This window comes from Nipponia nippon, unplaced genomic scaffold, assembly GCF_047370975.1.
Source record: "Nipponia nippon isolate SJK-2023a ecotype South Korea unplaced genomic scaffold, ASM4737097v1 scaffold_3, whole genome shotgun sequence".
In the NCBI taxonomy this organism is placed as follows: domain Eukaryota; kingdom Metazoa; phylum Chordata; class Aves; order Pelecaniformes; family Threskiornithidae; genus Nipponia; species Nipponia nippon.
This window is the reverse complement of record NW_028262347.1, coordinates 39,437,458-39,461,137: the sequence shown is the minus strand read 5'-3', so window position 1 is coordinate 39,461,137 and position 23,680 is coordinate 39,437,458. Positions and strand designations below refer to the sequence as shown.

Here is a 23,680-nt window from a genome sequence, read left to right as displayed (position 1 = left end):
AGAATTGTTATAAACTGCCTGTGTTGTACTATGGCAAAAAGAGTGAAGATAGGTGCTCAACTCATCCATGAATGAGGACTACTGAGAGGAAAGAGGAAGATGTTGTAACTTCTGCATGTGTTTTCACTATTGGTTTTCTGAGTCTGCTCCAACTTTTGAAACATTAGAATATTGCAAAGGATTTAAAGGAGAGTTATAAGAAAATGTGCCCTCTGGTAAAAACAAGACATTAAACGTATCAGTTCAATCCCAATCATGAGAGGGAAGATGAAAAAAATCAGCTAGACTGCAGTTCATCTACAAAAGTGACTTTATAAGAAACACCAGGGTTCTCCAGTCAGACAGAAGAAAGCACAACAAGGATTTACTCCTCGGTAGTAAAATCAGAAAATCCAGTTTGCCTGGAACTAGCAATAAGACAGCCACTCACCAGAACAATCGATGTAAATTATCATTTTTAAGACTGTAAATGGAAACTGTGCAGTTGTTTTTTATAAGCTGCATCCACCAGATACTGAGCTCAGAGGCGGAATGAGATACTTTGAAGAAGTTTTATACCTGTGAATCCTTCCCTGTTCTTTTGGGAAGGCTGTTCCAGAATCTCACACTCTAATTGTCAGAAGTCTTCCATCTTTTGGTCTAAATTTACCCATGGCCAATTTATAGCCATTTCATCCAGTATCAGTTTATTCTGTTAGCTTGCTTGACTTACTGAATTTGCTGTTTTCCCACTCTAATGTAGTTCAGATAACAATTATGTCTTCTCTCAGCCTTTGTTTTTCTGAAGTTGAACAAGCCAGGCTTCTAGACTTCTTTTATAAAACAGGAGCTCTTTATTTGTTGTCTGGACCGTTTCCAGTTCGAACTCATCTATATAGCACAGGGTTAACCCACAACTGTACATTGGCATTGTTTCCTTCCTCCCTCTTCTGGAAATAACTTGCCTGATTAACCTTTGCAGCGTCCATTTCCATCGCAGCATTGCCTCGATGGTTCCTGTGATGAGCAGTGGCACCATGGAGTCGTTCTCATCCTCCAAAGGGTGACCTCCCTGCTTCTTCTGACTAGAAGCCACACACCTGGACTGGCACTTGCACAGTCACATTTCTCCCTATTTTATTAATTCCATCCTCAAGTAAATCAAGTTCTTCTCATTTCAATCTGTTTTTGATTAAACCCAGGCTGTATTTTATTGTTTCCCCTCCTTGTCTTTAATGGTCAATTATTTCATAATTTGTTCTAAAGCCTTGCACACCACTCTTGTCAGATGAGATGTCTCTATCTGCCTTGCTTGTTATTTCTCCTTTTCTTAATGGCAGTTATTGCATTTGCTGTTCTGAAAGTGCTACTACTCATTTAACAGGTTGATTAAAATATCTTCCTACTGCAGCTGCATTTTTAGGTGTCCATTTGTTTGGCTTGTTTTCTTGATGGGAGAACCTTTAACTCTACCTTCTTGCTTCTGCTTTTGCCTTAGAGGAGAGCATTTCCATTCTTGTCTCTTATCAGTCATCTTGACTTTACTTCCGTGTTCTGTGTCAGCAACTCTCAGAATGATCTTGCTCACTCTCTACATTCACTAATGCTTCTTAATGTCCCTGTCCATGTTAAAAATTGAGATGAATTGTCTATTTAGTTTTTGGGCTACACCGTATACAATCATCCAGTCCAGTCTTAACCTGTACCAGCCTTACTTCTTTCCTTATGCTCCTCTTGTTTACATGATGATGGCATGATTTGCTGTTTTTCTACTTCTGTTTGCACATGGACTGATTTGGTGTGAATTTGGGAAGTTCTTTCACACCCTTTTTTGACATCCAAGATGCAGTTATCACTGCTGATCAGTCCTTCTTTTTGTCCCTCAGGGTCCTGCTATGTTCCTGCGGTTCCTGAGGAGGTGGTTGGGTTGGCTGCTCTCAGCAGACCTACACTCCTGTCTGTCACATTTTTCTGCTTTACTTTTGAGGCAGATTCTAAAGAATTTTGCACTTTTGACTTGAGAAACTCCAGTCTTGTTTCATGTTTACTTTTACCTTCAGACCCACTGATCAGTTCTTCTAACATGTCAAAATGTTTCTTTTTGAAATGAAAATATCATTAACTGAAAAGTTACAACTCGTGTAACAACATCAAGCCTTATTCAGAGAATTAACATCTGCCATAATGATACCTTTCCCAGTAATATTTACCTTCTCAGTCATACTGTATTTTATTATATTTTATCTTTATCCAACCAGAGGATTGGATAGCGGACACCTTACATGACTCCAGAAGAATGTGTTTTACTATGATATTTTACCCAGCCCCATTTTGTTTTCTCCAAGATGTTCCTTCAGACATTTTGACCATTGGTTTCTTTTGTGACATACAAAATTTCTTCATCACCCTGCTTCTACTTCTGCTTTTCCTAAACTTTGTTGTCTGTGCTCTAGGCATGTCTGTTACTTCACTATCTCATTTTCATTATTTCTGCAGCACTTCTGGAGTTACTCTAAGACCTACAGACTTCCTAAGGCTGTGGATATCAACAAAGCATAACCTTGTGATTCAAGGTGACTAGAAAAACAGCATGAATCCATTCCTTCTTCAGCTAATCAACACTGCATTATCACTGAATCCTTGACATACAGTTCCTGCAAAGACTTCCTTGGAAGCAGAGGAGGAGCTGGTACATCCCACCACAGCCTCTTTTGAATGTAATTCAAGATGCAATGCCAGAAATTATAGGGTTTTTTAATAGGTTTCCATGTGTGCCAAGGTATGAGAAGATTTATAAATACTTTTAAATATTTAATTGCTTCTTCCAGAAATATTTATTTCTGTACACCTATCTGTCTACTTGTGCCTGATTATTCTGGTTCAGGGTCTAGTACAAGCAACATTTTAATTTCCTGCTTCCCATTGCTTAGACCATTCAACTTCAGTGCTTAAATATTTCAAATAAGATATCAGAAACTGTTGCAAGATATCTCATGTCTTCATTAGCAAAAGAAGCAATACTATCAGAGCAGATCTGTACAGTTTAAAAAAAATGGCCTTGAGGACCCAATTTCCACACTGCATTTGTTTTGAGTTTATTTTGAACTAGCTCTAGTCTGGTCCTGTGGCCTGAGCTTCTGTTAACAACTGGAGAACATCAAGTGAGTTTCTGAAAACATCTTCCAGTTTTAGTTTATCCAAAAGGAACTCATTTTTGCAGGCTTCAAGAGTGCTCCCAAATGCAACCCAAAGTACGGTGAGTGGGGATGATCAGGAGACTGGTTTTAAATTTCCATGCGTAGAACAAATGGCACACTACTGTAGAAGATCTCACTGATATGTCATTTTACCTTATATGGGAAGGAAAAAAAATATTAGCTAATCTAATATTTCTTTGGGTATTTTTATAACTATAGAACCAAAATTGCTGGGTTTACCAAAGAAAAATCTCTTATGGAAAGGGGAGAACAAAAAGTGTGCTAATGGAAACCAGAGTTGGTGTGCCTGAAATCTGAGCCCTTTGCAACTGAAATTCAACTTGTAGATCTGCTTTTGCAAAGCTTTGAAAGGACTGTTGTACTTTACCTGTATATGTGGAAACAGAGATAGTACACCACAGCTAAAGCGTGGTGTGTCATAGCTCCTCTGCTACTGATATCCACACTCGCTAAATTAGAATAAAACAACCCCAGCTATGGTAGCATATGCTACAGTTTCTTCTTCAATTTTGCCACACAGATATGCACAGAATAGGCTGATGTGGGAAACCAGAGGTATTGAAAAAGGATGAAGTAAGAGTCCAGAGCCCTGTACACATTAATATGAAACAATAAGATTAATTTAAATGGGAGGGTAAGGCTCCTTTCATAACTGGTTTTCATAACTTCTGGAAGTTTTTCATAACTGCCATATAGACTTTCCTAGATATTAACTAACTCTTGAGTAATTGATGGAATGAACATGCTTTCACAACAATCAAATAGTTGTGTTAGGAAAGCTATTCCCTCCCTACAGTAATTAACTCATACAGATACTTTCAAATATCAACACGTGGTCCATGATTAGTAGAAGAATCTTGCTGTTGTTTAGCTGTCAATTTTAATGAAAGCGGTAGGGGCTAAATTAGCTGTGAGACTTCTGAGTCTCTCAAATTTGGATCAAATTGCTGACTCTGTTCAAAAGTTACTGATGAGGAAGGAACTGACAGCTAGAGAAACTGCATAAGTTTCGTTTCCTTAGGAAAAAAGATTAACAACCCAGCCTGCCACGGTACTTATGTTTTGATTACTTTAAAGTATGCTACTTGAGATTGTATTTTGTTCTTCTCCAACATATGTTTGTTTTATTGTCTTTTTAGAAACTTGCTTTATTTTAGTTTGGGGGCAGAGACTCATTAACCTCTTCAAAAAGGCAACAGAAACTACTTAGTTCTCTCATTTCTTGGTCTTTTAAGTATTTATTACTAGCTAATTAAATCTTTACGCAGCCTAAAGTGAACTAAAGGGTGTCCACTCAGAGCGCTTCATAGTTGTTAGTCCAGGCCTTTGAAAAAAGAAGACATGTGACTTTAAAATAAAGTGCATCTACATTCGACCCACAGTAGCTCTTCTATAGGCAGCCTTATTTCCTGTGGAGATGAAAAGGAAATGTACTTAGGGTGTGAAGCACTTCTTCGTTTTTTAACTACTAAAAAGCAGAGGTCTCGCATATTTCTCCTTTCACTTTAAATTCTGAATCTAACTGGAAAGTCTTTGCTAGCAAATTGCTTTCAAGAAGTCCAGTTCTAAGTAAAATGTCATCTGTGGATGGATTGCTTGTACGCCTGGCTTTCTGGTGTGCTCATAAGTGTTCTGGAGGCAGGACAGAAACAGGTAGGACCAAATCTGCATACTGATTTGTTTTTTTCTGTGAGTAAAGATGACTGGCTCGCTTAGTCACACAATTATGAATGGCACTAAAGAACATGGTGGGCAAGGGGAATCCCCGCCAAACTGTCTCCTGGATTGTTTTAGAAGAAAGGGTTGCATCACGCAGAAGATTTCTGCTAGGAAACCTCCTGTGGATGTTTCCAAATGGTCATGACAAAAAATGCCCACTCTGTAGGCTGGTTTGAAACATTTCATGGATATTTTCTTACTGATGCTCGAAATAGATCATTGAGTTAACCTCCAACATACACCCATAGCTACGCACTTGTGTTTGCATGTACATACATGATATTTAACTACTATAAATCGTGTAAGGGATAACGTGAAAATGATCAGATTTTCCCCCCAAATGCTCACATTTCAACTTAGAATACTCAATGAGAAATTAAAACATTACAGGATTGCTTTCACTAGTGTTTTCCTCCAAATTTAAGTATGAGTATTAATTTCCAACAATAAACATATCTGTACACTAAATGTACTTAATCTGTGAAAATAAATGCAACTGTACAATGAAAACATGAATGGCACTTGAATTCCTTGCTAAAAACTAGACCAAAAAAACCCTGACACAAATAAAAGCCCACAACACAGAAAATCAACAGAAGGAGAAGGAATGAATCACAAAAATCAACGAATGGAGAAAATTTGGTAAACATAATGGGAGGAAGATGAGTGGGGCTGGCTCTCCAACAGGATGAAAGTCTAAAAAGCACCATTTGGATATAGTATTGAGAATGTATGGAAAGTATTATGTTGCTCGGAGGGCTATGATTTCCAAGGTTATCAACCTGCAACAAATTTTCATCGGAGTCCCTGCTATTTCAGGAGGTTGCAAGCTGGCCTGTGACGAGGTCAATGGAGAACCCTAACAGGATTCACCCAGCACATACTGAAACCGACAGCTGATCCAAGACTAGCATCCTTTGGTCTTCTCTCTTTAAAAATAACATGGTCCTTTTGAAAGGGTGCCGTGAGGTATTATCACAGATATCTGGATGAAGAAGTTCAGATGGCTTTTTGGCTTCTTTTGAAGGTGGATCTGATCCTATGAAAATGAAACTGAAGAGCGGACTGTGAAAATACCAGAGGTCTCTCTGGATGGAGAGTTAATGTATAGAGGAAAACATGCTCTCATTTACCAGGAATTGGGGAAAGACACTGTAAGCAAAACACATGATGTTTTTTCTATTTATTAACATACAGCAAAGGTAGACATATGCATATATTTTCACAGGAAACAGCAGAAAGTCAGATCCACAGAAAACAGTCAAGCCAAATTACAATGGAATTGTTTTCTTAATGAATTATTTCTCTTAAAGTGAATTAAAATGTTACCTTAAAACTAATGGAAATATTTGTGGAAAAGGTTATGGAAAGACTAGCATGCTGGCCTTATGAAGAGCAGGGCTATTAGGGAAGAATTAGAAAACCTTGGAAGATTACTTTCAGGAGAACTGTTTTAATAAAATATATCTTTATTTTGTAGAAGACTTTACACTCACTAAGGCACGAAGTGCCTTATCTGAAGTCAGTGTGTTGTACTGATAGCATTGGATTGGTAATATTGCCTAGTTAACATTAAAAATCAACAGTATGAATGTTGTAGGTGCCACTAGTGCCTACAAAGCCTAGGTGGAAGTATTTCAAAAGTTTTTAGGAAGAACTCTGAAACAATTATGTTTAAATTGTAATTTTTTCTATTTGCCTTATTATGCTTTCAGAAGTTCTTGTTTTCAATATTTTCCCTGCAACCATGATGATTAAAAAGTGATTAGGAAAAAATCCCAACCCCAAAACTCTAAAATAAACCCTGTGATTCATGAAATCCCATAAGACAAGAAGCTGGGGCTTTAAAAAGGAAACAAATACTCTAAGATTCATGATATAATGCTCAGAACCGGCAGTACCTCCAAAGGATATTATGGTGCCGAAAACAGAAAACTTTCAAGAGTAAGTGTTTTATTCTTCTTGGAAGAATGAAGAAGAACTGGTGAAAATGAAAGGTTTTATGTGGAAAAACCCATAGACACTCTGCGGTTGTAGCGCAGGAGGTATTTTATGCAACGCCAGCCATAGTTTAGGCTGCTGCCATGCCAACAGTTATGCTGCTTTTCCATTGATATGGAATTAAACTGATATTGAATAAGATTTGGAATCTTCTTATATTTTACAGGTAATAAATTTTAATACGGAGTTTGATATGTGAAAAGACTCCAAACTGTAGAAGCATAGAGTAAAAACGCACACCATGTTTTTCCATTACTGTCTTCTACAATGCTATCATTGTTTTTGATACTTCACTACAAGAAAAACAGCATTTTAGGGTTGTATCTCCCTTTCTCATGGTTAGCTCCCACTGGTAACATAGTTTTTTAATCATTCATACATGCAGACTGTGTTTTTTGGAGAACCGGGAAACAAGTTTGTACCAACCTGAAATATGGGACAAGAAACAAGGAGGACACTTTGGTCTCCATTACATAGTGCTGTCCATGCACAATCAGCAATGAGGAAACATATGTTACAGGTCACTCTGTCCAGTCTCAGAGTTCCTCATACACATCAGTTCAACAGCCTTTCAAGGAAAGAGAAGGGAGACAGCATTATGCTCATTTTTATAAACAGGGACACTAACTGCTGTTAATGGGGACACATGCTCTGAGAAAAATATTGCTTATCATCTCCATACACTCCAGAAAATTATTTTAACACAGGTCCTGAATATTCACATTATACTATTACTGGAGTCTCTAGACAATACAGAGCTGATAGTCTTATAGTTAGGAGTGGCCCAAAAGTCCACAATAGTGTGTGAGAAAGGCCAGCCCAGAACAGCTATTCACAGCTATCCTTTTCTTCCCGGGCAAGGCAAAATCTTAAACTCTTACTTACAGGATGGATGAGTACTTAGACCATGAGGGGGCAGTTATTTCCTCTTACTAATTCAGAAAGTAATCATTAGTGTTTTGTGGGGAAAGGTTTTCCCAACCTATAAACTTTTTTCCATCCCACATGGGGTTACCAAATTGAAATTCTGAAGGGAAGTATGAAAGAGATGTCATGTGTCAGTCAAGGTACCATGATTTTAATAATTTTGAACTTATACTCTAATCACTTAAAGTTGTACCCATCAGCTCATTATCTATCTGGATGTCTGTCTCTCTAGATGTCTAACACCACCAGATGTTAGTTTCCTCTTCCTTCCCTTTCTTTGGAAGACTCAGTGGCTAATGTGTGTGAGAAATTTTGTGAGTGGAAAGAGGGATCAATAATATACATTTTCCCATTGCCGACTGCTTGCAGACAGGAGTATGTAAGGGATGCCAAAGGGTCTTTCTTGTGTCATATTTCAGATGGTACAAAATGGTTTTCCAGTTCTCTCAAACAATAGCATTTCCAAAAAGTGCTTGGAATGGGCAGGATAGAGTATTTTGTTTAGAAAAATGTCAAAACAGTTCATTTTGAGAATTTCAGAACTTCCCCCTGCCCCAAAATTTTTTTCTTATAAAACAACGTAGCTGTTTTCTGCCAACATTATCCCTAATGATCATTGGAAACATCTTCTAAATCACAGAGATCCAGTGGTCACAAGGAGTAGACAGCTACATGCTCCATGATGTGTAGCACTGATGAAACATATCCGTATCTGTAGGAGACTGGTGGGTTTTTTTTTTTGTGGTAGGGAAAAATGTTAGTCTTACAGTGTGTTTGTAAGGGTCAGCTGCAAAGTCATGAAGCCTGATTATCAAGACATCTACTTTGCAGATAGTGGTAACATGAATTGCAATATTTAGTAATTACATAGCACTGGTACAATGCGTATGCAAACTTTAATCACTTAAACCCCTTACACCCGCCCCCACCCCCAGCATTGTGAAGGAGGAACCAAAGGAATTATTTCTGTTGCTTTATAGGAAAAGGAGACTAAGAGATGAAGTGTGATGTAAGGTCAGAATGACAACTCAGAGAGGGTTTTCCAACCCTGAGCTGCTTTCCTTGGGCGGTGGTAATAGAGGAAGCCACTGAGTTTTAGAGAAACGAAAGTCTGGCAGAGATCTGCCAGGCTAGTAAGGGTAGTTCCTTACTAACCACTCAGCCAGCATGCTGAGGAGTACGCATAAAACAAAAAATGAAAGGGAAAAACCTTTAATCAGTGGTCATAGTGAAATTTGACATGACTTTGCAGGGATATAATTGGGTAATTGGTGTAAGGTGTTGTATGAACAGAAGGGTGTGAAACCTCTGCTTTGCATGAAACGTCAGATGACTTCCAGTCAGCAAAATTAAAAAATGCCTTCGTTTCATTTCCTACTGTGTTTGGAACAGATGACAGTCCAGCTGTGACTACGGAGCCACACAGGACCACTCCAATTCTATGCAGCACGCAACTTTTCAATACTATTCTGGCACCTCTTTCAGCTAGATTAGGACTAGTGCTCAGGCAAAGAGCTTGTGTTAGTGTTGAGTGTTCAGTCCCTTCCACCATACACTCAATAGATATCTACCAAGGAACATGGATAAAAAATTGGGTGCTCTTAGGCCCTTGGCTCTGTCTAGTAAAGGGCAGATATTTGCAGGATACCCCCTATTTTGTTTGTAACCATGTTGATGTTCAGGAAAGGTAGTGCAGAGGAGCCATCTGAACCGGAGCCTTCCTCACAACCTGACTGTTCACAGTTCTTGGGTAACAAGACATACACTGGACAACGGTGATCTGTTTCATCACTTCTGGGTAGAATGGGAAGCAGAATAGGGCTGGGAGGGATGCAGGACCGCTGAGACTCAAGGATCTTCATGTGTCTGACCATCTCCTGTAGGCTATTGCCTAGTTTCAAAATGATTTGGAGAGACGTGATGGTGTGTGCCAATAGAAGGGAACATTGTAAGACAAGCAAGTCAACATTAACATGGTACCATTTATTCAAATGTAAAGGATTTGGAAAAGGAATCCTATATTTCTGTATTAGAATACATTTCTGTCCAGCTGATGATTTACCAAGGAACATTCAACCCTTTGTGTGAGAATTTGAATGTGGAGATGAGTAGAAGGCATGAATCTAGCCTCCACAGGCAGGAGAGGGTACCTGGAAGTCAGACCTGCACTCGGGAGGTAGCATGACAGAGCCAGGCATCATGGCTTTCTTCTTCTTTGCTCTTTCCTTAATTCCTTACCTCAGTTTATGATATAATACTTGTAGTGCTGCTTAGTGGGCAAAGGACCACAATGGAACTGGGAGACCCTGTTTGCGTTCCTAGATTTGCCTTTCCTAGATGCTGAATGATCATGAATCATCCCATTGCTCTGCGCTTCCTACCTGCAAAATTGGATGTTTGACAGTTGCCTCCTCTGAAAGGTGATAAAATTAGCCATATAACCCCCCAAAACTTTAACCAATATCTACAAAAGGTGAGTTGGAAAAATCCTTTCTTTCTGATATTTCATCCTCCTGTTATTCTTAAAAGTTTAGTAGTAATGGGAGACCAAAGGGAGGTCACCTGAGCCTGCTGTGGATGAGATGCATGTCTGACAGGTTTAACAAGGCAGTCTAATCCAGTGCAGTCACTCTGGATGAATAGTTCTCTGCAGAGGAGGGCAGTGTTACTGACTTAATCTTTCAGCTCCTGGAATTACATCTTCTGCTTGGTTGGATAATAACAGCAATTAGTTGTGTTCAGTTGTGTTGTGATTTGTCCTCAACATGTTAAGAAGACTGAGCTGTTTGAGTAAAGAATCTCTCCCAGACTCCTTACTTGCAGCTCTTTGCACAATCTCTAGTAATTCAGCAGAAAAGCATTGCTCAAATTAGGACCTGTAATAGCAAAAATTGGGCTTGATGACCCAGTCCCTCTTCCAGTTGTGTGTTTCTGACAGCATAAAGAGTGCCATATGTAACAGGAGTCATTTTCCTTCTGCCACTCGACATCTGTCTTCCAATACTTTGCCAAAGAATTGCTCCATAGGCTCATGGCCAGTTGATGTGCCTCAGCACGTGTCTCCCAACTTGTAAAATATGCTTGGTTTTCCTGTATGTATAAAACTACATTTAGCTGTGCCACAACATGCCATTTGACAGTGCTTGCCTTGCAAAGCAATCCAGGTTTCAACATTACCAATAGGTTTATTCAGTGTGCTGACATTTGTGCATCCACTTTGAATTGTGAGTCCACTTTGAATCTTGGTGGGACCTCCATTTTGTCACCATTCCTGGAGGTATTTAAAAGACGTGTAGGTGTGGCACTTAGGAACATGGTTTAGTGGTGGACTTAGTAGTGTTAGGTTGGACTGGGTGATCTTAAGGGTCTTTTCCAACCTAAATGATTCTATGATTCTATGATTCTATGATTCTAATTTCTAGCATAGAATCATAGAATGAGAATGGTTTGGGTTGGAAGGGATCTTTGAAGATAACCTAGTCCAACCCCTCTGCCATGGGCAGGCATGATAACTGCATTTTTTTACAGTGCTTTGAAGCACCCTTGAATAGCATTATCACCTCACCTCCATGTCAACACTTACAGCAATCAATTTATTGCTTAACCAGTTTTAATTTCATAGAATCATAGAATGGTTTTGGTTGGAAGGGACCTTAAAGATCATCTAGTTCTAACTCCTCTGCCATGGGCAGGGACATCTTTCACTAGACCAGGTTGCTCAAAGCCCCATCCAGCCTAGCCTTAAACATTTCCAGGGAGGGGGCATCCACAACTTCTCTGGGCAACCTGTTCCAGTGCCTCACCACCCTCATAGAAAAGAACTTCTTCCTTATATCTAATCTAAATCTACCGTCTTTCAGTTTGTAGCCATTACCCCTTGTCCTATCACTATGCTCCCTTGTAAAAAGTCAATTTCCAGCTTTCCTAAACTAAAACCAAGATGAGCATTGCATAGTGCTACTACCCCAAGCAGATTACAAACCTAATTTTTGTGCAGTACTGCACCTGTTGTGAGATATGTGCCATCTGTCTACACTGCTATTCCCAGGGAATTTTAGCATGCAGCTTTTGAGTCTGTGATTGCTGGTCGAATTTGGTTCTTGTCTCTGCAAAATGGCAATTCCCTGTTTGCAATGGCAGTAGTAGGCTAGATCTATTCCACAGATGGAGGTTCTCTTTCAAGCTGCAGATGAAAAATATATTATGGCATTAGTGGTCATTTGCTGAGATAGGAGGTTCTGCAGGGGAAGGGGCCAGGTTCTGGGAAGGAACACCCAAAGAGCCACATGGGGCTGTGCTGGAGAGCTCAAATCATACCTCTTGGGGGCCGGTTTAATTCTCATCTCTTTCTAATGAGCTACAGACATCCTCATCTGCAGCCTGTGTGAACTGAGCCCACAAGAGCCCTCTTCCTGATCACCTCACATTTCTTTTTCCCTATGGGCTCGCTCTTTCTTTCCCTTGTAGGCTCCTGCCTACCCTACATTCATATACTACAGTCTAAAATCACGCTGATTTCTTCTAAGACTCTTCACAGTAAGCTCTTTTCCCATGATATCCATCAAAGCAGAGTTCAATTCTTATACAAAAACCTTTTCCCCAGCTATCCTCAATAAAGTTGTTTCAGGGGTCTGTATGCACTGGAGACCATCCTGTCTGTCTTCTTCAACTGTTGGGGTTTTTTTTGTCCATGTCTTTCTGTTTTCATATTCTACACACATGAGTACAAACGAATGGGCAGGTGGGGAACTTTAATTGTTGCCAAGCAGAAATGAGTGTCTTGAGTACTAAATACTCTGCTCTTGCAGATAGTAGACAACTGGAGAGGAATTTAATACGATGCATCATTGCATTAATGCTGGAACATCATTTTCCCTGAATCTATTTTGAATCTGGAGGTGAAGAATGAGAAAGCAGCAGAAATGCACTTTAGACCATGGAAAGAATGCAAATAGTGTTTCACAAAAGGACAGCAGTAGGGAGAATGTTTAGATCTCTAAGTGATTCTGAAGAATGCCATGGCAATCTCAGTGGTTACTTTAAAAGAATACCAGAAATGAGTTGACTGTTATACTGACCCTTTAACCACACGATATGATTTTTTTCAGATAGCATGTGAGAATATGCTTGAGCCACCATGCGTACTCCTCAATCAGTATAATTTCCCCCTTTCCCTAACCACGTGTAAAAGACACTTCAGAATCTGCCACGTAAATGTTACCCATTGACGAACCACTGAAAATTTTTCCAGGACCATGCTTTAAGAAAGATGCTTTCGAGGGATTCCCTTGATTAGCCAAAAACGAAGGGTTCTTATCTAACACTATCTTGTCTAAATATACACAGCCTGTGATGACGAAATAAAAAATTTCAAGACCAGGTATAAATACCACTGACAGGCAGATGAAGTTCATTCGTCTACTTTCTTCTAATAGAAGATTGAACTATTAGAAGTTGAAGCTCGCTGCTTTTAGAACTGACATCTCCCAGAACTTATCTGAGCATTTTAACTGAACCATTGCCAAGAAAATGACTCGCCAGACCTACAGCTTGTTTGTTCTGTCTGTCATCATGATTTACTTTGGACGTTTTGGAAATAGCTTAATTCTTGCTCAACTTCAAAATGATATAGACCAACTGAAAGCTGACTTTGTAAGTATGGTCTTCTACTGCATTTCTCTTCTCCTTCTGCTTGTGCTTTAGATATATTCCAGACTTGAGCACTGCTTGACATACTCAATGTGTACCAATAGAAGATAACCATGGAACAAATTTTTTGGTTATACCTTTTTTTAAACAAGAATATGGACAATTTCTTTGGTTTTGCTAACCTCTTTCACTGACATAATTCAGTTTTTCAATAGTCATAGTTAATGCAGTAGTTTGCATTTATTTCAGGGGCACTCTTCCTTTCACAAGAGCTCCTCCTAGCTCCATTCAGTCTTTGATTACATGGAATGCTTTATAACAAGAAATCTTAATGCAATTTATGATGAATGAATGAATCTTGATTCAATTCTATTCAGATGCAATTTACTGGCACTTTTTTAGTTTTAGGTTAGCAATGTTAATGGGGGATTTAGTATTAGCAATATAAACAAAACAAAGAAGAACCCTTTTGCTTTAAAAAATACATCTGGTACTTAGTAGTAGTAGTAGTGTGTTCCTACTTCTTACTCTTTTGCATCCTCCAGCCATTCTGCTTCCATATCTGTGACTACGATCCAGCATGGGAATGTTATCCGGCATGATATTACTTCTTTTCAGGCAGAATTTTGATAACTTGATAACTAATGTTAATTCACCTATCTTCATCTAGGAGTCATTAAAGTAGTTCACAGTTGACTTCAGCTGGGATTAGTCATAGAGATAACAGATCTATAACAGAGTCACTTCTAATTAACAGCTTTTATTCTCAATATATTTTTGTTTTTGTTTTTGTTTTTTTTTCCTTAAATGCATGAAAGTAACTGAAAGAGTCTGCTCCTATTTTCAGCTCTGATTTTGTCAGAATTTTGTGCATATGAAAGTTGAAATTTAGTAGTCAAAAAATCACCCTGAAATATCACACAAAGAAGCCTAGTGTGATACTTCAGTGTTTGCAGATTGATAGGAAACTGCCTGTAAAATTGGCATTATATCTTAAATTTGGCATTAGCATAGATCAGAGAGATTCTCACTAGAATATATATAACTCTATTGGAGAGATCCTGAGCTGTGATGAGCTTCTTGCATTGACATTAAAAACGCCGGTTCACAGCAGGTGCTCCCCACCTTTCAGAAGAACAGCAAAACAAGGTTTGGCAATGTGCTCAGCACGGAGAGCCAATCAGCCTACAAGGTTTCTGTCAGCCTGCAAGTTTTCCCTTTGCACTCACTGTATTTAAATTACTGAGCAGACAAAAAAGGAAACAGTGACTGTTGTATACAAAAAGAAAAAAAAAAAAGCGCACACACAAGAGGAAATGATTCAGTTTACCTTTCCTTGGTAGGAGAATTGTGTTGCTTTTTGTTTCCTAGAATCTGCCACAGTGTGTGGCTAACATCTGATGGTTAAACTCCATCCCTGTGAGCCTCTCAGTAGCCCACTAACCTCGTATATCCCCACGCCTGACTGTGGGCTACTGGGCTATTCTCCAGTTCTACAAACTGTAGTTTTATAGTAAAGTTAATTTGTTCTTGTTCCATATGAGATTTTACTAAGACTGGATAAATTCAAGGCCACGGACTACATACTGGTGGACTTTGACTTACCAAAAAACATGCCAAAATCAGATCTGACAATTTTCTAGCCAGTTACTATGCTTATGAATTTAATTTTCAGCTGTCAGTACCAAAACTTGCAAGGAGCATTGGCAAAATAGATGGTGCTAAATGTTTCTATTCAGATGAGTTATACCAGGAGAAGACATTGAAAAGCAGACTAATGCCATTTCTGGTTCTAGGCAGTCATTTGATATGATTTGGTGCTTACAGAAGTGAAAGCATTGCAATAGTTATACGCCAGTGTTTTAAAAATCACATCTCTGGTTTTTATTGCTTATTTGAATAGAGAATGCAAATTTGCCTTGTGATAAGTACTGTTTGTATAACAGATATGTTTGTTCTTTGTTGCAGAACTCAAGTCATTCAGACGTAGCTGATGGTGGACCTATTTTTACAGAGAAACTGATAAACTGGACAGAGGTGAGTCAGAACCAGATGTGACAAATTATCTCGGGTGCTTTGCAGGGCACTTTTGTTACAAAGCAGCACCCAGGGCCAGTGTAACCAGCTGGGGTAGAACGAACTCAAGCAGAGGCTGTTTCGGTAGCTTGGAAATGAGGAAACAATCCCCATAAAAATGCTTCCCGTAAGGATAAGGTGCTTTATACTGCACCGTGAACTGATCATGAGGTACTGCCAAGCCCAGGAGATGAGTTGCAGCATCTTCTTTGTCATCCTGTTTCAAGCAGCAGTGAGAACCCCTGTGTGCTGCATTTTAGCTTCATTCATTTTCCTTCTGATGGGCACTCACAGATCTTTCTTTCTGACTGTGTTTTTCAACAGAGAAATGAAAAAAGGATCATCCTGAGTCAGATTGTTTCCATGTACTTGGAAATGCTTGAAAACGCTGACAAGTCAAAGGCGCACGTCAGGCACATAGCTGAGGAGCTCTATACTCTGAAAGAGAGCCTTCCTGATGGCTTAAAGAAGATGAAAGACCTCACGGACCTGGCAAAGCTTCAGGTAAGGCTCTTCCTCTGCCTCCAAGGCTCATGACACGATATTTTCCAGTTGAGATTTGAGTGTGACTCAAGCCAATAATGCTTCAGTAACCCACCTGGTAACCCCCATCTAGCTCAGTTCACACTGGAAAACCTAATGTTTCCAGCTGCAGGGGCTACTGCAAGTCTGCGGTGTGGGGTGGCAGTGCAGGGGCCGCCCTCCCCAGGTCTTGCCGGAGTCTGGCACAGAGGTGCCAGCAGCACTGCCGCATCATCTGTGCACCAGAGCTGCCACTGACACGGCTGTTTGTGGTTTAGAAATTGGGTGGGAAAGTTATGCCCGGCTATGGCATGCCTCCACGTGCTTTGGAGGCACTTGGCTTATTGAGTGAGTGCCAATGGCATGAACCACCGACCTCTGCAGAAGTTCGCAGCCAATACCCTGGTGGAGTTAGCTGCTTGTTGGTAACTCATGTATCAACACAATAACTACAGAGTAGCTCCGTTTCACAAAATATGGCCAGTCTGTGGCAAGTTGCAAAGTAGCACAGAAAGTGAAAAATAAAAATCTGTGACAAAATGGCTCTTTGTTGTAGGAATTAGTTAGTAGAGTAATTGGAAACTGCAGATGTCCATCTGGTTTACCCTGGTAGCAGTGTAGCCTGTAGGATGTGATCAGTAAATAATTATAGCTCTTGGCATGACCTTCATTCTGTTTGTTTCTTACTTATAACAGATGAGTGACTTGAAAATTCAACGCAAAGCTGTGAATGAGCTGTTCAGCGTCTTACAAAAACTGGTGGAGACTCCAACTTCTCTCAAAAGGAAAAGGAGCCAGCCTCAGAGAAGGTGCAAATGCTGATGACATCATATGACCTTTTGTACTGAGTTATTGTGCAAATTTTGTTATGATGCACATTTTTTATTTCAATCTTTTTATTGAGTTTTTATACATTTATTTATTAATATTTAAGTATTTTAAATAATTATTTATAAAGAAACACCAATCAAAGTATTTATTCCTCCTACTACTATATAAGAAATTACTTTGTCTTAAAATCCTGTCTATCTGTCATATGTTTGTTGACCTGAAAATACAGAACGAGGCAATGTTTACCCAGTTTCCATATGGAAATCCTGAAATGACATGATACGGTACCCAGCTTTCCATCTGGTGCTGTCTTTAGAGAGGGAGCTTGTAAGATTAGTCTCATCATTCATCTATTTGGCATGGAGATGCAAGCACCAATATGGGGAAGTTTCTGTACTCAGGAAAACATATTCATATCTGCTTACTTCTAAGCATATCTAAATCCAAATCAAGCAAATAGACTTGCTTAAAGATAAGCAAATGCTGAAGCACTTTTCTGAACTAGGGGATTGATGATTAATTGCTGGTAATTATTGTTATGCACTGAAGTTACCAGGAGGCCAGGCTACTCAGCAACTCCAGGAAATGTGACTAACTGTATTGCACTGACTTAACTTCAACTCACTGATTTTAAGTTCTGTATTTTTTTGTACTGAATTATTTAAATGTGTCTGATGTAACTTTATTTATTTGGAGGTAGTAGTATGGAAGTTTTTATCTCAAGGACTATATTTTTGTACTGGAATATTATTTAAAACTTTGGATTTCTCAATGGAGACTTTTTGAAATTTGGATATTAAATAAAAGAAAAATACAGTGTGCTCGCATATTTATTCACTATGTGAAAAGTAGAATGCTGATCTTGCTCTATGTTGTCACAAAAGATGGCCCTGCCCAGATATAAAAAAACATATTTTATTTCCTCCTGCCTTTCCAAGATTTGGGAATTGATAACGTTTTTGAAGAAATCTGGCAGAAAGGCCTAAAATTCCCAAGCTCTTCAAGTTCTGCTTGTATCTGGATGAGGAAACATCATTTTGCTTATAAGGAGGTTTTGATCATTTGAAATTTGTTGCTACTCTGATTTAAAATAAAAGACACTTTCAAATTTCTCTGCAAGTCAAAGTTCTGGAGCCTAGATCGAGGTTAGCCCATCTGCTAGGCTCTCTGCAAGTGGTACAAGCTGGAGGCCTGGGGCTGCTCGGATTTTGGCCAGTCTCAGAGGCTTGGGTTTGGGCTTGGGCTTGGTGGTGGGGAGTTGGTGGAGCTTCCAAACTCTCAGGTCCTCAAAGGTTTACCAAGCAAATTATCTGGGGGCAGACTGGTTAGGCTGACTGGGAATGGGGCAGCTTTTCCTTGGGATTCCTGCCAACATGGGACCTCCAGCTCCGCACTGAACTTTGGCTGAATCAGCAAATTCCAGAAATAGCACCCTGAGGAGCCCAAAAATTTAGTTGTAATAAGCCTAACGAGCTTAGTTGTAATTGTTGCAGCCCTTCATACTCCCATGGGCCCAGATGCCTCATCTGGTGTAAGACACCTTCATTCATATCTTTATTTTACACTCATAACAAAGTGACTCAGTAATCCTGGAGACTTGAACTGATTTTGAAGGAAACAGCTGTTCTTGTTTGTACTCATCACAGACATCCGTATGCATGTGAGATGCAAGTGAAGTAACGCTGTAGGATTTCTCCCATTCCAGGACTAAGCATGAGAAGCCTCAGTATGCATTTAACATAGGCAATGTGTCCTTCTGTGCACATGCTCTTTCATGAGGTGCTACTTAAAGAGACTAGCTGTCCTCCAGGGAAAGAAAGCCAGCTGTAGCAACTTCTAGTAAAAAAAAAAGTAAAAAAGAGAAAAAGAGAGAAAAGAGAGAAAAGAGAGAAAAGAAAGAAAAGGAGAAAGAAGAGAAGAGAAGAGAAGAGAAGAGAAGAGAAGAGAAGAGAAGAGAAGAGAAGAGAAGAGAAGAAAAGAGAAGAGAAGAGAAGAGAAGAGAAGAGAAGAGAAGAGAAGAGAAGAGAAGAGAAGAGAAGAGAAGAGAAGAGAAGAGAAGAAGGTTAAAGTTTCATTACAGATTGACAGTGAGACAGTGAGTCTCCTCACTACTCCTGATTAAATTAATACTCTATTTTTTTAATTTAAAGCCAGGAATGGTTAGGAGCTACTTTATTAGACTGTAAACTGAAAGTCTACAGTCTTTCCACACCTTGCCAAAGGGGTCTATGGAAAAACAATTAAGGCCATTGCTATACATCCAGCAGGAATAACATTTACCCATCCATCCTGCCTTAGTTGTGTGCCATTAGCATGTGCCTTAGCCTGTGCCGTTTTCTGTGCTGTGTTGGCCCATGCATTCCTGCTGTTAGCCTATTAAATCTGGCTCAAAACAGCAAGGGTTTTGGAGGAAGGTTATTGCTCAGTCACATAATTTCCCAGTTTCTTCTCATCCTAGTGCTGGGTAGCAGAGGCAGAGAAGTAGGGAGGGAATGAGCAGCTGGGAGATGGAGTAGCAGCTGGCACTGCTGGAAAAAATGTGTTTGTACACTCTGATTTCAGTAGTTTGGTGGTTTGGGGTTTTGTTTGTTTGGCTGGTTGGTTGGTTTTTTTTGTTTGGTTGGTTTTTTTCCATTTCAAAGTATCCTTATTTCCAATTGGAAATTTTTAAAGCATCTTTAAACCTTTCATGTTAAATCTGACAGCAGACGTTGCTGCCATAGTTACCTAACCACTCAAAGGAATCCAAATAATTTGTTTCTCATATCGGCCTCCCCCTGAGTTTTCCCTACCCAGTGTATGTCTGTGAGACCCATTTCTACAGGGTGATTAAGATAAACTGCTGAACTAACCATTCCTCATTTTGCTCTGTTAATGTGATAATAGTGTTAGAGAAGAACATCATAAAAATCAGCCTCCACAAGACCACATTTTTTCCCCTCAGTTCTGTACCATAGAAATGAGGTGAATCACTTTTAACATGAAAACCGGTCATCTCTTCTCTCACTTCCATGGGAGTCCTGGACCTCCTCTTCTATGTCAATCCTCACTATATCCAAGTGAGGAAGGCTTTTCCAGCTAAGCTAAATTTAAGTGTGAAATAAATTTTAATGGCTACCCTAAATATTTCCAAAGAGAAACATAACAGAAGCATTGGACATATTTACTGATGGTCAGAGAAATTTTTTCCAGCTACGCAACCTGAGAAAGAGAGTTAATAGATGCGCATGCACAGGAGTGAAAAGATATTATCTACTATCTAGTAGTTAAAATTAGAAAGAGAAAAAATCAAAAGAAAAGACAGAATTGTCTCAGAAAGTTGCTGTGGTTTATGCATCACTTCTGCAGCGTATTGTTTCTGTCCTTACTCTCTATTCCTGCATATTATCAGCAATGATTTTAATGTGCCATTTTATCGCCATGCCACTCAGTATTTTGAAGTCCTTTAACAGTTCTTTGCAGCTGGACCTCCTCTCTGGTATCCTGAATAACTTAGTGCATCAGCAAACTTAGTACATCAGTAAAAAGAAAGTGAGGACTTTCTTATAACATAATAACTTAACTTGGTAGCTTTATGGTGAGACTCAGCTGAGATTCTTTTTAAGATCGAAGGACATGATGCTATTTTGGCTCCCCCTTCTCTGTGTATTCACTGGCTCTTCAGTAAACTCTAGTATAACCAAGAAGTGTGGTATATCCTGTCACAAATGTCGTATTCACTGTCCTCTTGTGCACCACATTTATCCATGGGCCCACTCTGTCTCGGTATTGCGTGGTAGGGATGTCAGTTTTACTGGTTTGAAGTTTTCTGGAATTCCCCTGAGGCCTTTTAGAAAATTAATACCTAATAAGCCCACTTTGTGCATCCCTGGTGTAGAGGCAGAGTCAAGAGCAGGTTGTATCCCCTACACCCCACAGTCCATAGTTCAGCTGTTTCACCCTTGAGTCCTGCAGGATTCCTGCGTGAAGGCTGTCAGCTCAAATCTGTCCTTGCAGTCATCATCTTCCTCCACTAGTCTAGGAGTGACCATGGTTTTCTTTTGGTCAGTGGGAAGCAGGAATAATAAAAAAGTCTAAAAAGGTCTGGAGGCGGAAAAAAACCAAACCTGGCAGACGGGTGTGGAATTTTAGCCCAAAATAGCTATTCATGCAAAAACTCTCACCTCTCTGCTATCTTGTGTGGGACAGAGAAGTGATAACAGCAACTACTGCAATGCATAGGACGTATGTAGGCTGCTGAAGTAGGTGAGGAGCAGCATAACGGTCTAGCAACAGCAACAAATACAACTTCTGGGTGCATTATGTAGCAGTTGGTCCTGATGCAAGATAGCAAAATAAGGCCACCCGTCTTCTAGCTTCCTCTTTTACTCTTTTCTTTCCAAGGTTCCCTCTCACAGTGAGCAAACTCTTCATGGAAGCAATAAGGAAGGTCTATGCCAAAAATTTACCTGCAGAAGTAAGCAGGGTAATTCCTTGATCCACGGCAAAAACAGCTGTGGCTGTATGGTGGTCACATCATGCCAGAGGGAAATCAAAATGAAAGAGGGCTCAGTTCCCCATTGCACAAAGGAGGTAGGAACTTCCTACACCACTCCATGCTCACTGCTACCTCACAGGCAAACGTGTTGTTTGCGAGATTTACCCCTAAATCTCAGGTCTAAGGTGTGCTTGACCTTACAAAATAGGAAGCAAGACAGCTGGGTAAACCTGGTCTCTAAATCAACCCAGGGCTGTGAGTTATTGCCACTCCAACACCTTTTGGTTGCACACATTTAGTGTTTCACAGGATCAGGTCCTATACAGAATTGCATCTCCTTTTAAGTCATATGTCTGCTGAGTACATGGAGATACACAGTATGCACATGTGATACAATATACAGTTTTTGCTCAATGATACATACAGAAGTATGTTGTTCAGAGATGGCTGAGGATTTCTCTGTGTTCATGGCTGGATACATTATTCTTTCCAGTGTGCTGCTTATAGGATCATGCTCATAAGGAGCTGGCAGTTTTCTGGAAGATGCTATTAACAGGAATAAATGACACTCAGTACTTCTTCACGGATTGGATCTGTGTTATTAAACAAGATGCAATAAAATATTACTATTTGCATAATGATTTCCATAGAAAAGTATTCTTGAAAAGTGTATCATCATATACAATGAACCTAAAGTCAACGACACTTCGAAGGAAAGTCATTCCACAACTCACGATTTTATGTTATCCTCAGGCTGTTAATGTCACCAGTGGTACGGAAATTCCCCTACACTCACCCTTCTTATAGGCTCCTGAAGGTCAAAGAAGAGATGTGGCTCACTGGCATCTCTCCCTCTAGGGCATGCACAACTCTGTCCTCAGTCCACTTTCATGTCTCCCTGCATTATCATCCTGTGTCCTCCTCCACAGATTTCTGGTTGCATCCTCAAAGACTGTAGGTGTCAATGATCTATGTTTTTATAAGAACAAATTTAGACTTCCCATTTTAACTTCATCTCTAGAAGGACCATTGAACAGAAACACTATGCAATTAGTGCTTTTCTATCAAATAAAAATTTGTTTTCAGGGATTTATAAAATACTTCCTCCCCACTCGAGCTGTATTTACATGACTACGCTATTTCAAGGAACCATGATGCTAAATTGAGTGGTGCAACTAACATTTAAAATATTTACCTGAATTGAAAATTTGGCTACCAGGCTAAACAAATGCTAAAGAACTCAGTCTTACTCAATTTATTGCAATGACAATGTGCAGTTCTTTACTGTCACTAGTGAATAGCCAGTTGGATGCTTTTCACTTGAAGTATATAATTCCTCGTGCAGCTGGTGTCGCTTGAGGTTTCTGTTACAGGTTGATGGATTTAAAAATTCACAAAAGTCAATAGAAAAATTCTTTTTGATTTAAAAGTGATCTGAATTGGGTAATTGGATTCTGGATATCGATATCAAGCTTTTCTTTTTTTTTAATTTTACCTTGAGTGGTGGGCCCAAACAAATGACTCTAATAAAAAGAAGAGTGTAAAAGAGGTGGAGACTTTAGTATAGATCCTGTACTTTCATGATTTTGTATCAAAAAGAACCACCAGCGTTCACATTATTTGCTGAGAATATTCTTGTTTTCCCTAAATAGTCTCAAAATTCCTCACATTTGCACCTGGTATCCAGTTTTGAGAAGTATGAAGAATGTGGGTTGCTTCACATCATCAGAAACCCGCTACACACCGTGGGCTTTATTTAATTTGGATGGTCCAACCTTGCAGTCTTTTGGTTCCTGAATCGTGCTTCTCTTTTGGCCACTCCAGACACTCAGGGAACACCTTTTACTTAATGCTGGAAAGATTTTATTATTCACTGTAAAGCTAAACTCTTTTGGTTTTGATCACAAATAAATGTGCTAAAGTCCTTTCCCTTGTTTAGCCCAGTAGAAAAATGTTTAGAATAAAATGGCTGTGAATTTATGGAAGGGCCATAATTTATTGATAAATGATAAAATTCTCAAGGTACGTAAAATACCAGAAAACAATTAATTTAAAATTTGTACAGTACTTTTCAGAGATTTGTAGAAAATATATAAAATGCTGTCATTTGCCCTATTTCATTCATGGGCTTGTTCTCTCCATTTGTAGATTAACAGAGAAGTTTAAGAAAAATGATGTATGAACTAACAAATTGTTGAGATTTCTTATCTGAAACAAACAAGCAGTGATGAAAGTCCATACGTGTTACCCAGCTGGTGATGTTCATGTTGCCTATCAACTG

At 39.4% G+C, this 23,680-nt stretch overlaps 1 protein-coding gene across 1 annotated transcript; it reads left to right on the top strand.

Annotated features, from left to right (window-relative positions):
• The first annotated feature begins 13,373 nt into the window (after window positions 1–13,373).
• Window positions 13,374–16,913, top strand: IFNG (interferon gamma). Its single transcript, XM_009463209.2, has 4 exons — window positions 13,374–13,496; window positions 15,462–15,530; window positions 15,894–16,073; window positions 16,788–16,913. The coding sequence occupies exons 1-4, from the start codon at window positions 13,374–13,376 to the stop codon at window positions 16,911–16,913; spliced, it is 498 nt and encodes a 165-aa protein (XP_009461484.1).
• The last annotated feature ends 6,767 nt before the right edge of the window (window positions 16,914–23,680 follow it).